General features: G+C 41.7%; 1 protein-coding gene across 2 annotated transcripts in view; it reads left to right on the top strand.

The window, feature by feature from the left end:
* Positions 1-16,148, top strand: part of HSD17B12 (hydroxysteroid 17-beta dehydrogenase 12) — a 155,903-nt gene that overhangs the window by 137,090 nt on the left and 2,665 nt on the right. Inside the window, exons 8-9 of one of the 2 annotated variants that reach the window (XM_057747479.1) lie at positions 3-84; positions 1,714-1,779. The exons of the other annotated variant lie outside the window; for it this stretch is intronic. Coding sequence (XP_057603462.1) covers positions 3-84; positions 1,714-1,779 — 148 coding nt within the window. The remainder of the gene's footprint in view (positions 1-2; positions 85-1,713; positions 1,780-16,148) is intronic. 2 annotated transcript variants of the gene reach the window in all.

The raw sequence follows: 16,148 nt of genomic DNA, 5'->3' as shown, positions 1-16,148 counted from the left end.
AGATCTAAAGGGGCAATTCTGAACATCTCCTCTGCCAGTGGCATGTACCCAGTTCCACTGTTGACCCTCTACTCTGCCACCAAGGTGAACAATTTTTTTAGTAAATTGTGTCAGAATAAGAATAATGAATATTTCATTCTGAGAAATGAGCATGAAACTTTCTTAACGTTCAATCCTTAGCAGTTTTCAAATGGACTGAGAAGAAAAGGACAATAGCCAACCCTGGTTTCAGAGGAGCCAGAGCTGGAGATATACTGATTGGTATCAACTTTACAAATGAGGCACCCAGATCTCGGATCCACAAGTGCTTTTTTTCTCCCAGTAGTTTACTGGTTTTAAAATTGGTATTTGTACTTCCCGATAGAGAGCTGGTCTGGGCCAGTTAGCTCAGTTGATCAGAACAGAATGAGTCTAAGAATGGGGGTTTGATTCATGAACGACTCAGCACACAGCTCAAGCGCCAAGTCCGCAGAGCTCAGAAGGATCGCGGCTAGTCAGCACAAAGGTGCACGTAGTAGGCACGCGACGGACGGGGAGAGTGTGTGTTTTTGCCACATTATTCAAAATTCACAGATGTTTATTGCTGCTTCTGGAGCGAGACGAGAATTTTCCAGAGCTCTCTGTAAGGTGCCATAATTTTATACCACATCACCATTCACCTCTTCACATTACTACTGGGACAATAATTTAGAATGCATTTTGTACTGCCTGCAGGTCAATAGCATCATTTTCAAATACACTGTGGAAGCCTAGGATACATCTCTGAAATAAAAATGACCATTGAGATGCTGAAATTAAACGAGCTTCTAGGGGAAAATGAGCAAAATAAAATACACAAGAAGAACTTGCAATATGATAGGGAAAGAAAAGAGCAAAATGCCTGCCCTCTTTTTCACTTGGTTCTTTGTCTCCTGGAAAAACTTAAAGTGACTACGTACTGTATTTTGAAAAAGCTTGGCCACGCCCCCCCAGCCCTGCAGTCTACTTGCTTTCTGTACCTCTGAACCTGCAGTAGGCATGTTTAAAATGAACACCATGCTTCTTGAAGCGATTGGTGAACTTCAACAACTTCTTGCCTATTCTGCTCCACGGACACAGGCTGTTACTAATTAGGACCCTAGTAGAGTCATCGTTGATACTTTACATTTCAAGCCTGAGGTTGAGTCCACATTTGAAACTAAATGGTACATTATATTTTACAAACATATTTAAAGTTGTTCTATTGGAAGAAGATGGGCTGTCACGTTCATCTCTACGCTTCTTGGATCTTGCCATCCCAGAGGACCCAAGAGGATGCTTGCTCTTTTCTTCTCTTTACTGACAACAAAATCCCCGTAGAACAGACTTGAACAGAATTCATACTGTCTTTCTGTTTGAATGGCAAGTGGGGAGGAGGAACGCATCCTTTGTTATATAATAAGATGCTTCTTCTTGGAAAGCCAATATCTGAAAAAAAGAGCCTTTTCCAGTTAAATCAGAATTTGATCTGGATATTATATTTGGTAGGAGAATATTTAATTTAGTGGCAGATAAAGAAAACTTGAGGTTTTGAGGCTTTTTTTTTTTAAGGCCTCTTCTGCATTTGAAATGAAAAGAATGATTAGAAACTATAGTGTTAAGTGGATAGTTGATTATTTTTGTTTCCATGGCTACAGATGGGGCAGATTGATGTAATGTGTATGTTTGTGTTCTCACTCCCACCCCCCCTCCCAGGCTTTTGTAGATTTCTTCTCTCAGTGCCTCCATGAGGAATATAAGAGCAAGGGCATCTTTGTGCAGGTGAGTGGAGTTTGTTTCAGTTAAGTATCCCTGTTTCTGTGTGGTTTCCACAGCAACTGTTGCTGTCTTGGCAACGAAAGAAAATCACATCCCTAAGTAAAGTGAATGTGACGTTAGCACACCATTAAAGACATGGTTTCTTTTCCTTCATGCACTGAAGTCTAGATTTTAAACAATTATTTCCTAGAATTTTTAAGTGGTAATACCTAAAGTAGAACTGTGCAGCCTCAACAGTTGGTGCATAATAATTGTAAGTTCTTATGATTTTATTTTGAGGAAATTAGACTGTCAGTATCTCTCAGCTACCAGGTAGGCAAGGAATGCCATGGCTATTCCAGAGCCTCTGTATAATAATCACAAGAAAGGAGAGAGCTGAATAAGGCTAACTTTTACTAGAGCGAGGGTGATTGCATACACCAGGATGACATAGATGTGGTAGTGATTTTGTACTTTTTAAAAACTGTGGTAAAATATACATAACGGAAAACACCATTTAAATCACTTTTAAGTATTCAGTTCAGTGGCATTAAGTACGTTCATGTTGTTGTGCACCCGTCACTACCTTCCATCTCCAGGACTTTTAATCATCCTTCAAAACTGAAACTCCGATTCCATTAAACAAAAACTTTCCAGTTCCCGTCCCCCAGCCCCTGACAGCCACCATTCTACTTTCTGTCTCTGAATTTGACCACAGTAGATACTTCATGTGAGTGGAATCCTACAATACTTGTCTTCTTGTGACTTGCTTATTTCATTTAGCTTAATGTCTTCAAGGTTCATGCATGTTATAGCATGTGTCAGAATTTCCTTTCTAAGGCTGAATATAATTCCATTGTTTGTACATACCACATCGTGTTTATCCATTCATCTATCGATGGACGTTTGGGATGCTTCCACTTCTTGGCTGCTGTGAATGATGTTGCTATGAACATGGGCGTACACCTAACTTTTTGAGACTCTAGTTTCAGTTCTTTTGGATACGTACCCAGAAATGGAATTACTGGGTCATGTGATATTTCTTTTTGTGTTTGTTTGTTTGCTTTGAAGAACCGCCTTACTGTTTTCCATAGTAGCTGCCCTATTTTACATTCCTAACAGCAAGGCATAAGCATTCCAGTTTCTTTACATCCTTACCAATACTCGTTATTTTCTTTTTGTTTTGTTTTGTTTTTTAAGAACTTTTATTGAGATACAGTTAACAGACAATAAACAGCATATATTTAGAGTGTACAATTTGGTATCCCAATCTCCCAGTTCATTCCCCTCCAACCCTCCCTGCTTTCCCCACTTGGTGTCCATATGTTTGTTCTCTACATCTGTGTGTCTATTTCTGCCTTGCATTTCCTCTTTCATAGTTGTTAGCTTTTGCCTTAGGTATTGAGATGCTCCTATATTGGGTGCATATATATTTATAATTATCTCCTCTTCTTGGATGGATCCCTTGATCTTTATGTAATGTCCTTTCTTGTCTCTTGTAACATTTTTTATTTTAAAGTCTATTTTATCTGATGTGAGTATTGCTACTCCAGCTTTCTTTTGATTTCCATTTGCATGGAATATCTTTTTCCATCCCCTCACTTTCCGTCTGTATGTGTCCCTAGGTCTGAAGTGTGTCTCTTGTAGACAGCATGTATATGGGTCTTGTTTTTGTATCCATTCAGCCAGTTTGTGTCTTTTGGTTGGTGCATTTAGTCCATTTACATTCAAGGTAATTATCGATATGTATGTTCCTTTTACCATTTTCTTAATTGTTTTGTTTATGTTTTTGTAGGTCCTTTTCTTCTCTTATGTTTCCTGCTTAGAGAAGTTTCTTTAGCATTTGTTGTAAGGCTGGTTTGGTGGTGCTGAATTTTCTTAGCTGTTGCTTGTCTGTAAAGCTTTTGATTTCTTCGTCAAATCTGAATGAGATCCTTGCTGGGTAGAGTATTCTTGGTTGTAGATTCTTCCCTTTCATCACTTTACATATATCGTGCCACTCCCTTCTGGCTTGCAGAGTTTCTGCTGATAAATCAGCTGTTACTCTTATGGGAGTTCCCTTGTATGTTATTTGTTGTTTTTCCCTTGTTGCTTTTAATAACATTTCTCTGTCTTTAATTTTTGTCAGTTTGACTACTATATGTCTTGTCATGTTTCTCCTTGGGTTTATCCTGCCTGGGACTCTCTGCACTTCCTGGACTTGGGTGGCTATTTCCTTTCCCATGTTAGGGAAGTTTTCAACTAGAATCTCTTCCAATATTTTCTTGGGTCCTTTCTCTCTCTCTTCTCCTTCTGGGACCCCTATAATGTGAATGTTGGTGCGTTTAACATTGTCCCAGAGGTCTCTTAGGCTGTCTTCAGTTCTTTTCATTCTTTTTTCTTTATTCTTTTCTGCATCAGTAATGATCACCATTCTGTCTTCCAGGTCACTTATTCGCCCTTCTACCTCTGTTAATCTGCTATTGGTTCCTTCTAGTGTATTTTTCATTTCAATTATTGTGTTGCATATCTCTGTTTGTTTGTTCTTTAATTCTTCTAGGTCTTTGGTAAACTTTTCGATCTTTGCTTCCAGTCTTTTTTCAAAGTCCTGGATCATCTTCACCATCATTATTCTGAATTCTTTTTCTGTAAGGGTGCCCATTTCCTCTTCATTTAGTTGTTTGTCTGGAGTTTTATCCTGTCCCTTCATCTGGTACAAAGTCCTCTGCTTTTTTCATTTTCTCTGTCTTTCTGTGGCTGTAATTTTCAGTTCCACAAGACGAAGTACTGCTGATATTGCTGTCTGCCCTCTTGTGGAGGAAGCTATCTAGGAGGCTCGTGGGTGCTTCCTGATGGGAGGGACTGATGGTTTGTAGGGCATCTCATTGCGGCTTCTCCTTTGTCTCTGGATATGGGGTGTCTTTTTTGGTGAGTTCCAGTGTCTTTCTGTCGATAATTGTTCAGCAGTTAGTTGTAATTCTGGTGCTCTTGTAAGAGGGAATGAATGCACATAGGAGCTTTGTTCTTGAGAAGCGACCATGCGTTTCAATCCATGTATTCCTTTATTCTTTCCTTCCAAAAGTATTCTCAGTCCTTGGTGTTTCTTACTTTATAGCTTGCATGACTCCGATCTCTGCCTCTGTCATCACGTGGACTTCTTATGTGTCTTTTTGTTTGTTTTTAATAGTAGCCATCCTTATGAGTGTGAAGTGGTATCACATTGTGGGTTTGATTTTGCTTTGCATTTCCTTAATGATTAGTGAGGCTGAGCATCTTTTCAAGTGTTTATGGCCACTTGGCTGTGTTCTTTGGAGAAATGTCTGTTCAAGTTCTTTGCCCGTTTTTTCATTGGGTTGCTTGTTTTTGTTTGATACTTTTGAATTGTAGGAGTTCTTGATATGCATATTCTGGATATTAACCATTTATTAGATATATGATTTGCAAATATTTTCTCTCACTCCGTGGATTACCTTTTCACTCTGTGGATAGTGTCCTTTGATGCTCAAAAGTTTTAAATTTTGATATAGTCCAATTTATGTACTTTTTGTTGTTGTTGCGTGTGCTTTTTGGCCAAGAAATCATTGCCAATCAAATGTCGTGAGGCTTTTCCCCTATTTTTTTTTTTTAAATTTCATTGAAGTATAGTTGATTTTCCCTGTATGTTTTCTTTCAAAAGTTTTATAGTTTTAGCTCTTTCATTTAGGCCTTTGCTCCATTTTGACCTAATTTTTATAGAGACCTTTGATTTTATTATGTAGCTAACAGATACAATGCTGTGAAACTACAATACAAAATACAAGAGGAAGCAAATGTAGGGGTTTTTATGGGCATCAATCTCAAATCAGCTATTGCTCAACACAAAGAAATAATGGTTCACAGTATTTCCATGCTGAGGCACATTTTTAACAATGTCTTGGGAGAGGTTGCAATTCTTACCCCTGCTACTGCCCACAGCCTGCTCCCACCTCTTCACACATCCAGTGTTCATTATGGCTTTCAATTCTGTGAGCCTAGTATTTTCCCCTTTGCACCCTGAAGCCCCAGGTGATCACTCATAATGATAATAGGTAATATTTGAGGGGATAGGTTTCAGGAGCAACGCTAAGCCCTTCACACGTGCCTGTGTGTTTCGCTGAGTCTTACGGCAATGTCATGAGACAGTGTTGACTGCTATCTTCTGTAAATTTCTGGAAGTTGGGGTTCAGAGAGGTCAAGCCACTTGCTCATGTTGAACCAGACTCAAGTCTGAGTCTGTTTGGTACCAAAGCCTTTGAGGTTAACCACTGGGCTACTTGCTCCTGGCCTTCAGGACAGCATTGAACACTTCTTGCGGCTCAGGCAGCTGTGAACCAGAAGGTGCTGGGCTGCTGGCTTAGTTCCATTTCTCCCTTATATCTTTAGGGTAAAATGTTTCCTCATCTTCCAGGGTCAGTTTAGAGCCTGCTTCCTCTAAATCCTTACCTGAGGTCTTCCCCAAGGGATCCTTCGATGTTATTACCCTTTAGCATTATTCCAGTTTTCAGCTCCACATAAATATTGGGTACCCTGGGGAGGACAGGGTTTTTGAGAATCGTGAATTTTATACGGAGCTACCATACACTCCCTTTCCTCCCTTCCTTTATACCAGTCATTTCAATGCTAATAATTTGAACCTGCTACACAGAATGTGCTATATTTTGGTGACGAGAAACCAGTAAAGCACGCAGGGGAGCCCAGGCATCACATGACACACAGTGTGGTGCCGTTTTCTTATTCTGATGAATCTATTATATTCAGACTTTTTAAAATTAGTTTGTTGCCTGTGTTGGGTCTTTGTTGCTGCGTGCAGGCTTTCTGTAGTTGCGGTGAGCGGAAGCTACCCTTTGTTGCGGTGTGCGGGCTTATCATTGTGGTGGTTTCTCTTGTTGCAGTGCTTGGGCTCTAGGCATGTGGGCTTCAGTAGTTGTGATACGTGGACCCAGTAGTTGTGGCTCACAGGCTTAGTTGCCCCATGGCGTATGTCGCCTGCATTGGAAGGCGGATTCTTAACCACTGTGCCACCAGGGAAGTCCTATATTCAGACTATTAACTTAGTATTTTTAAAGACTATTGAGACCAAGCAGGAATCTTGAAGGTCTGTTGGGTGGTGACCTAGAGGCAGTGTGACCAGAAGCTACAAGTGACAAAGGGCGTCTTATTAGGCCTTGTGAGCATGGACGAGCAATCTCTGAAATCCCGTGAACAGACAAGACTGTTTCTTCTCTCGTTTCCAGGCCCGGTTTCCCTCAAAGATCTCTTCTCCATATTCTCTGCCTGTTGAGCTGCTGTGACTAGCAGCTACTTACAAAAACACATTAGCGTTTGTTTTCCCAAAGATTTGACTTTGACAAACTTTCATTTTTTCCTAATAATGAATTATGAATGTTGTAATTTCACTGATTACTGTCTTCCTTTATAGGAATTCATTCAAGGTTTAAACTTAGAGTGAATTTGGTGAAAAAACAAAAACCGAAATGTTTGTAAGGAAAAGTACAGTTGTCATTTCTGCATGAACACATCAGAATGCTGAAGTAGAAGAGAATCTCATATTAATTTTGACCAAAGGGATTAAAAAAAAAATCTGGTCTAAACAAAGCTCAGTTAAAAGTATTGGTTTTTCTCTGGTGGTATGATTTATCTGCACAGGTTTTTGGACTAGGAGTATTTATCAGCTGGTTTTCCCTTCCATTCCATCCCACGTACTGTTTCCTGGGTGATTTTATTAAAAACAAGTCAGATGACGTTGCTTTCCTTCAGAGTCCTCCAGTGGCCGCCCGTCATGTTTAGGGTTGAATTCAGATCTCGTGAAGCCATCGCCTCGTGCCACTCCATCACCCCACCCTGCATTCTGGCCGGAGTGGACACTGCCGTGTCCAGTGCGTGCTCTGCCCTCTGCGGCGCCCATGGCTGGCTCCCCTGTGGGCACGCCCTTGCCCCCACTCCTCTGCAAGTCTCCTCTCCACATCATCTCCCTGCCCCATTCGCCCTGGGGCCTGCAGCCCCTGCCTGTCTTTCAGGGCTTCAGCCTCACTACACCTGCCCTGGGAATCCTTATCTCAGCCACTGGGCACATGTGATTACACCCTCCCTTCTGCTTTCTTACTTCTTATTATATAGCTCTGCCTGATGCTCTGTGGCCCGGGCTGCCCTTCTCCCCCGGAATCCAGTGTATTCTTGAGAACAGGCTTTCTATCGTGTTTGTCTCTGGGTTGCTGATGCCACGTGTCATGTGGGGCACACGAGAGACCTGCCATTTGCTGGCATCACGGAGGAGCCTGGCTATGCGTAGCCATGCTTGGTGGTACACAGTCCTCTGTTTTTAAGGCCTCTTGAGCTTCTTCTGTTGCTCCCGTATGCCTCTGGTCTTGAATTTTCAAACTCTGTATCTAGAGGGTTTCCAGGCTAAGGCTATGGTGCCAGATTTCACTTTCTTCTAATCTTTGGAAGGCAAGTTCTCTTTTTAGGTCTGCCTCCATGTGAAGATACAACAGATTGCTCTTTTGGGAGAGAAGAGAGTATGGTTTTCAAATTCTAGGTCATTTTATTCCTTGTTAATATTTTTTTTTCTTTGCTTTTTTCTCTCCCCATCTTTCCCTCAACTTCTTTCTTATAATTTTGTGAGAGCATTTAAAATGTCCTTCATGAATTCGGGTTTGCCAATGTATAAGCCTTTACTAGAAACACAAATAAACAGTAGCAGCAACATGTGATATAAACGTCCTGGAGGTGAATTTTGACTCTGGTTGTGTTTGAATAGAGGATAAGAAGTATGTTCTTGTAAATCTCATCGAAAGTGTGCTCTGTTGGTGAGAATGATCTGTTCTCATTATTACCCTATAACTAAATCCCAGTCAAAATCACAACTCTTTCAAAGGGCAAAATCATAAGTGATCTGACCGCTAGTTGATGGGCCTCCGTACCGGGCTCCTTCTCTTAATGCTGAGCAAGTGACAAACAGCTGAAACGAAGATGACATCTTAAAACTATTCTCCTTGAACTCTTCTTCTGTAAAACTTTCACAGGCCCCCCTTTTTTTTTCAACTTTATATTTGGAAATAATTTCAAATCTATAGAAGCTTGTAAGAATAAGAACAGTACAGAGAACACCCCAGTACTCTTTATGCAGATTCACGTATTGTGAGCATTTTACTCCTTTTGTTTTATCATTGGAAAGTGAGTTGCATATATCATGTTTCTTTACCTCCAGATTCTTTGGTGTGTATTTCCAAAGAATAAGGATATCCTTATAAATAATGACAATTTTTTGACTGCGTTGGGTCTTTGTTGCTGTGCTTGGGCTTTCTCTAGTTGCAGCGAGCAGGGGCTACTCTTCACGGTGGTGCACGGGCTTCTCATTTCAGTGGCTTCTCTTGTTGCGGAGCATGGGTTCTAGGCACGCGGGCTTCAGTAGTTGTGGCATACAGGCTCAGTAGTTGTGGCACATGGGCTCTAGAGCGCAGGCTCAGTAGGTGTGGCGCACGGGCTTAGTTACTCCGCAGCATGTGGGATCTTTCTGGAGCAGGGGATTGAACCCGTGGCCCCTGCACTGGCAGGCAGATTCTTAACCACTGCACCACCAGGGAAGTCCCACAAAGAGCTGTTGATAGTAAAGAATTCATGAAGCCCTGCCTGGATATCTAGCCATTTCAAGCAACACTCCTCAACTCCCTCAGTCTGGGCTTGTGGTTTTATGCAGACCGCATTGATTACTGGTGTGCTGAGAGGCAGCGAGGAAAGGATGCTGAGCCTGGAGTCAGCAGACCAAGGTTTTAGTCCTGATATCACCCTTCAGTGGGCTAACCCACAGGAAGCCATTTCATTCCCTTGAGTCTCAGTCTCCGCCTTTAGCAGGTGGGGACACATAATATTGCATATATAAATAAAGACACTGGAAACTCTGAAATGATACAGAAGCTTGAAAGGAAGAAGAAAGGAACTTGCATTTATTGACTATCTACAACATGCCCCATGTTTTCACATATTTTGTTATCTCATTTGAGATAGACCTTAACCCAGTCCCATTTTACAAACAGGAATCCAAGAATCAATACAAGTCACGTAACTTGCCTAAGGTCAGTGCAGCTCCCCAGCCAGTGAGTGCCCGCTCCCGGCCCGCTCTTCAGCCAGGCAGGGAGGAAGCACATGAATGAGACGAAGTCCCTGACCTCAAGGCACCCGCTGAGAGGGACAGATATTGAAACACATTTCAATGGCAAAGGGATACTAAGTCCAAAACCAGAGGTGTGTATCGTGTTCCACATTTCCTCAGTCAAGAAATACCCAGGGGGAGCTCTAAGGGAGATTCGGGGATGCAATGGCAAAAAGACAGATGGAGTCCCTGCTGTGGCAGAGTTTATATTTACTGGGAAGGAGACAGACAGTAAGCAAGCAAAGAAAGCCCTAAATGAGATGATTTTACATAGCGATCCGCTCTGTGGAGAACCTAAAGGAGGCTGCTGTGTTGGGGATGTGGGCGGTGTGGGGAATTTACCCATCTGGATTGGCCGTGAGGCCTTGAATACCCCTTACCTGTGCTCTTTCTGCCGCACGCTCCTGATTCTCCCCCAGGTCTTACTCTGCACCATCATTTTCTTCCTTGGAGCTGGGAAGCCAGGTCTCCAGAAATGGTGTCAACAAGGAGATCATCTGCTAACTGAAACCATCCCATAAGGTTTAGTTTACCTGACCCTTTACCAGAGGAAAGGTGAGGATGCAGGTGGAGACCACCCAGACACAGAAAAGGGCAGGTCTAGGTTTCAGCTGGTCTGGCCTGAAAATGAAGGGGGTTTCTCATTCTTAGCATGAGATTACAAAAGAATGCTCCATTCAAATGTGAATTTAGGACTTCCTAGGTGGTGCAGTGGTTAAGAATCCGCCTGCCAGTGCAGGGGACGTGGGTTCCATCCCTGCTCCAGGAAGATCCCACATGCCACAGAGCAACTAAGCCCATGCACCACAACTATTGAGCCTGCGTGCCACAACTATTGAAGCCCATGCTCCTAGAGCCCATGCTCCGCAACAAGAGAAGCCACTCCAGTGAGGAGCCCGCTCATTGAAAAGTAGCCACAATGAAGTAGTACACAATGAAGAGTAGCCCCTGCTCTCTTTGCTGCAACTAGAGAAAGCCCATGTGCAGCAAGGAAGGCCCAACGCAGCCAATAAATAAATAAATAAATAAATAAATAAATAAATAAATTTTTTAAAAAAAAAAGGACTACATACACACTCTTAAAAAAATAAAAATAAATATGAATTTACCATAATGGAGAAATTCTTTGGGCCCCATTTTCTTAAAGTCCTACCTTCCAGTGCTTTGTTCCTCTTTGGTGATGAGAATTGGTGGTTTTGTTAATTCAGTTGAAAATGTAGGTTTTAGTCAGAATAAATTTAAAAAACAAATTGGACAAATTGAGATGAGGGAGCAAACAAAATTCCAGTTTATTTTGTTAATGAGGGAAGATGTTCCTCATTTATATTTTGTTGAAACATTTTGTAGCTTAGAGCAATCATACAGATCTACTGGGCTTCAAAGAACTAGAAAGCGAAACATGGAAAGTGCACGTCGGGACTGAAAACGTAGGTCCTCATCCATCCTTCTTGTTAGTTGCCAGTGACAATGCAAGAAGGTGATGGTGTGTGTCTTTAGTGCAGATGGAGTCTAAATACAGGGAATCATAAGGCAGCAGAAAGAGTCTCACAGGAAATATTCATATCTGGTCAACTGCACCAACTTTGAGAGATGGTTGAAGAATAGTAAAATTAGTCCTGTTGGGATCATTTAACCCAGACCCCTTCCAACTAGGTGAATCTTCATTTTTGTCAGTGACAATGGCTTTTTTTGCCTTGGCCTTTTACAACAGTGTTACACCACAAGAACTAAAAACCTAAGATGTCCTTTAGTCCTTCAAATGACATTAAATCTGTATCCAGAAAGGACTCAGATATCCAGGTGGTTACTGCAGTCGTTTTCTGTAGAAAATGATGTTCTTACACTCTTACAGGATGTAAAAATTCAGGCAAGTTTTTCTTTCTAAATCCATTCTGAAAAATATAAATATTAGAAAACTTAGAAAATAGTTTTGATACATACCACAGTTCAAATCCCACACCATGTAACTGACAATATTTTATTCAATCCTTGTAATAATACAATAGGGAAGATGCTATATCCCCAAGGAAGAAGCTAAAGCTCAGTATTTTGCTCAAAATCTCATGACTATTAAGTGGTCAAGTGGAATTTGAATCCAAGTCTGTCTGATTTCAAAGCTGTAGTTTCCCCCCTGTATCCAGCTTATTCTTTTTCCTACACCCCAAATTCCATCCATCAGGAAATCTTACTGACTTCAGTGGATCCTTTCAACACATCCACTATCTGACCATTTCTCACGACCACCACTGCTACTGATCCGAGCCGCCATGATCTCTTGCCCTGGACCTTTTGCAGTATCTTCCTCCGTGGCCTCCCTACTCCCTCCCTTGCCTGTAGCCCTCACAGTCGGCTACCTAGCAGACTGATCTCTTTAAAGCGTAACCCAGGTCATTTTACTCCTCTGCTAAGAATTCTCCTGTGGCTTTTCATCTCTTCTAGAGTAAAATCATGATTTCTTATGACCTACCATGTTCTGATCACAAATGTTTCACTATTTCTCTGGCCTCCTTGCAGTTCCTCACTCTGAGCACACTCACACCTCAGGACATTTGTCCTTGCTGTTCTTTCGGTCTAAGGCACTTTATCTAGATATCCTTTTGGCTCACTCTCCCTCCATTGAGATCTTTGCTTATGTGTGACCATGTCACTATATGTCATTGTATCACAGAGGTCTGTCTTGATCACCTGCAGGAACAGCCTCCATCACCTCCATCCTTTACTCAGGTTTATTTTTCTTCTTCCTTTTAATCATCACCTGCCAATATTGTAGATGCTCTTTTAACCATTTGTTTGTAGGCTGTGTTTTCACCAGGCTCCCCTTCCCTCCGCTAAAATGTAAGCTCAGTAAGATCAGGGAATTTGTCTTTGTTCATAACTGTATTCCGCGTGCCTAAAACAGTGTTCTAGTAGGTGCTCAGGAAATACTTGTTAAATACATGCTTTTTTGTGAGATAACACTGTTTTTTCCCTTTTGTTCTTTGAATGTTAACATATGAATTCCACATATTTGAATGTAGGTCACTTGTAATATTACCAGCCAGCTAGTGTTGATCAAGGATTTTCTTTGTGCAGAGCGCAACGTTTTAACTCCTTCATTTTGGGCTTACGTGCTAAGGTTTGTACCTAATGTTGCTGTGGGGCCTTTGCTCATTGCCATGGAATCAGGGATCTCTTTTCCATCAGAATGATTCCTTTTTCCTGACATTTTCTAGTAAGTCCAAGGGTTTCTACCAATGACATAATCAAGGGCCCTTTAGTGGAAATGCTCATCTCATGGTCTGCAAGTGAAATCATACAAACTCCAAAACTAGGCTCCATGCATATAATTATTTCAGATTTTCTGGATGATATCAGACCCTGAAATGGAGGGTGAATACATAGACTTAAGGAGAAAAGATTCCATAGACTTACATAAACTTAAGGAGAAACGCCTCATAGGAGCCTCAGCCTCTGCCTTAAGAATGTGTGCCAGCTTCACTGGTGAACTTAATGCTCATAAAAGACAGATTAGACCCCTTGTTGAGAATTCCGTATTGTGTAAATAGACTGGAGCCTGGCGTTTTTTGGATCCATGTTTCCCAGTGCATGGCTCTGAGTTGTCCTGGTCATTTTTAAATTCGAGAAGTCATGTTTAGTACACAGGTGATGACCTGAAAGACGCGCTACCACATGAAGTTGGAAGGTTCAGTGTTTGATTTTTGAATACCTGCCATGCAGTGCTGGGCAGCCCTCTTTCTCCTATTCTGTGACATTAAGTTGTAATGACCATCCTGTTCTGAATCGAGGCCCCAAAACTGTCCCCTAAAGACCAGATACCTGGGACTTCCCTGGTGGCACGGTCGTTAAGAATCCACCTGCCAGTGCAGGGGACATGGGTTCAATCCCTGGTCTAGGAAGAACCCACGTGCCACAGGGCAACTAAGCCCATGCGCCACAACTACTGAGCCTGTGCTCTAGAGCCCACGAGCCACAGCTACTGAGCCCACATGCCTAGAGCCCAATGAGAAGCCCACATAACAAAGAGTAGCCCCCACTCACCGCAACTAGAGAAAGCCCACATGCAGCAAGGAAGACCCAGTGCAGCAAATAAATAAAGTTATTTAAAAGAAAAAAAAAAAGATCAGATACCTAAGCAAGCTACTCAGTGGATGCGAAAAAAGATATCAAGTTTGTCTCCAGGGATTTTTTTTAATAGGCTGAGCAAGGACAAAACATCAACAGCTTTGCTTTATGGCCTGGTTAATTATTTTCAGTTTGGGATTCTAAGTGCAAAGGCCAGGGCACTTACCTGCATCTGTAGCTGTCAAGGTTCAGGCTGTTTCCAAGCTGGTAATATTTATAAAGGCAAATTGCTGACTTAAGCAACTTTTAAAATTTCTTGTGTTCTTCCCCAGATTCTTCCTATGAAGGTATGGGTATCTTCTTGACCTGTTCACTGAAATGCTTCCCTGTGTAGGCAGAAAAAGTGGATCAATTATCATTTATTGGCTTTTTGTTTAACTGCTTAAGGATGTACCTAGATGACATTTTGACATATTTCTTTACTTCTGCATAACTTGAAATATCCCTTTTTAAATTCTGGGCAAGTAACTAAGAGCTGTAAGTTTGCCTTTGTTTAGATAGATAATCTTGCTTAAACTTCAGAATATCTAAAGTTATTGTTTAAATCGCATATTACATTGTCAGCTTCCTGGTGTTATTAATTCTCTGGACTGCAACAGTAGAAAGGGACCCCAGGACTATATTCAGTGCTGTCCATAATGAAGTGTTCTGTTGCTAATTCATTCAGTCGATCTTCGCACATGCTAGGCAACGTACTGGTGAAGAAGACCGTGTCATCACAGAGCTCATGCTCTAGAAATCGATACTGTCGGTGACTGGATTTAGTTTTCTGTTCCATTTAGCCTTCCTCCTGCCACTGCTTCACACGTTTCCGACGTGTGAACCGTATTGAATTACTGCAGTTCTCTGAGAACATCCTGCTCTCTGTGTCTGCTTTTCTTTGCTCCTGCTGTCCCCATTACCCCAAATGTTCTCCCCTTATGCGTTTACCTGGCACACTCCTCCCCTTTATTAAGACTTAGCTCCAAAGTTATGTCATCACTGAATCCTTTCCATCCTCTGCTCGGCCATGTTAACCGCTTTGATTTTAAACCATTGTAGAAATGAATACCCTTTCCAGAATAGAATTTACATGTGTCTCTTGTCCCCACCTCCAGAGCCAGGACCTTCTCTGGACTAGCTGGGTGGTTTAGCTGAACGATGAGTTTGTTAACTTGTGGCACCACCAAGTGGTTCAGCCAGGCAGTGCGACTTCACTCTCCTGCAGAATCAGAACAGTCCGATTCATGCCGCATGGAGAGGGAGGGAGGATTAGAATATAATTATGTAATTGGAAGGTATAATTAGCAGACCATCTTTATGTTGAGATGCTCAAAACTGTACGGTACTCTTGGCAGGCTTGTGATCTATATATGGGAAAGTTGTTTGTTTTGTTTGGTTGTTTTTTTTAATCTTTACTTTTTTTTAACCAGGAAACCTGGGGCATAGAGATGGGACAGGGTTTGCTTAAGGTCCTCCACTACTGGAGTCAGAGTACATGCATACACTCTCTTTGCTTTGTTTGCTTCTCAGCTTGATGAACAAACTTTTCTTTCCCTACCCGCTGTCACAGCCTCATGAGCTCTGCATTTCATACTGTGTGTTCATCTGAGATCTCGCTTTGGTTTGTGCGATCATATACTGGATCCTTGTGGCAACATGATTTTAGAAATAAAAACCTGTTTGACCAAAAAAATTGCTTTTTAAGTGAGGAATAAGTGTAGAGTAATAATTCCAAGAAACAAATTCTCAAAAACCAAAAGTCACCTAATCAAAGTTGGCCCAGGTATTGAAGTACTTTGGGCAAGTTAGTTTACTTAGTGTGGGTTTGTGGCTGCAGGGACTCAGAAAAAGTTGGAATGTGACAGTGGTTAGGCCCTTGGGTTCATGGTTCTAACAGGTGGGCTGAAGTTTCAGCTCAACCTGTTGAGGGTGACTCATACTTGGGAATGGGAAAAATACGAAATAAAACAAAAGAGATAGGGGAACTCCCCAGCTCTCAGCAGGAAGACAGTCTATAATCTGGAGCACCTCAGTTCTATTTCTACCTTTAGTCATGACGTTTTTTATTTTGACCACCATGTGTTGAAACAGATCCTCTTCCTTAATAGAAGTCTCATTGTAATTTATACCCTTTCCTTTCACA

This window comes from Hippopotamus amphibius, chromosome 9 (assembly GCF_030028045.1).
Source record: "Hippopotamus amphibius kiboko isolate mHipAmp2 chromosome 9, mHipAmp2.hap2, whole genome shotgun sequence".
Classification (NCBI taxonomy): domain Eukaryota; kingdom Metazoa; phylum Chordata; class Mammalia; order Artiodactyla; family Hippopotamidae; genus Hippopotamus; species Hippopotamus amphibius.
The sequence above is the reverse complement of the archived record's forward strand: the minus strand, read 5'-3'. Positions and strand labels throughout refer to the sequence as shown.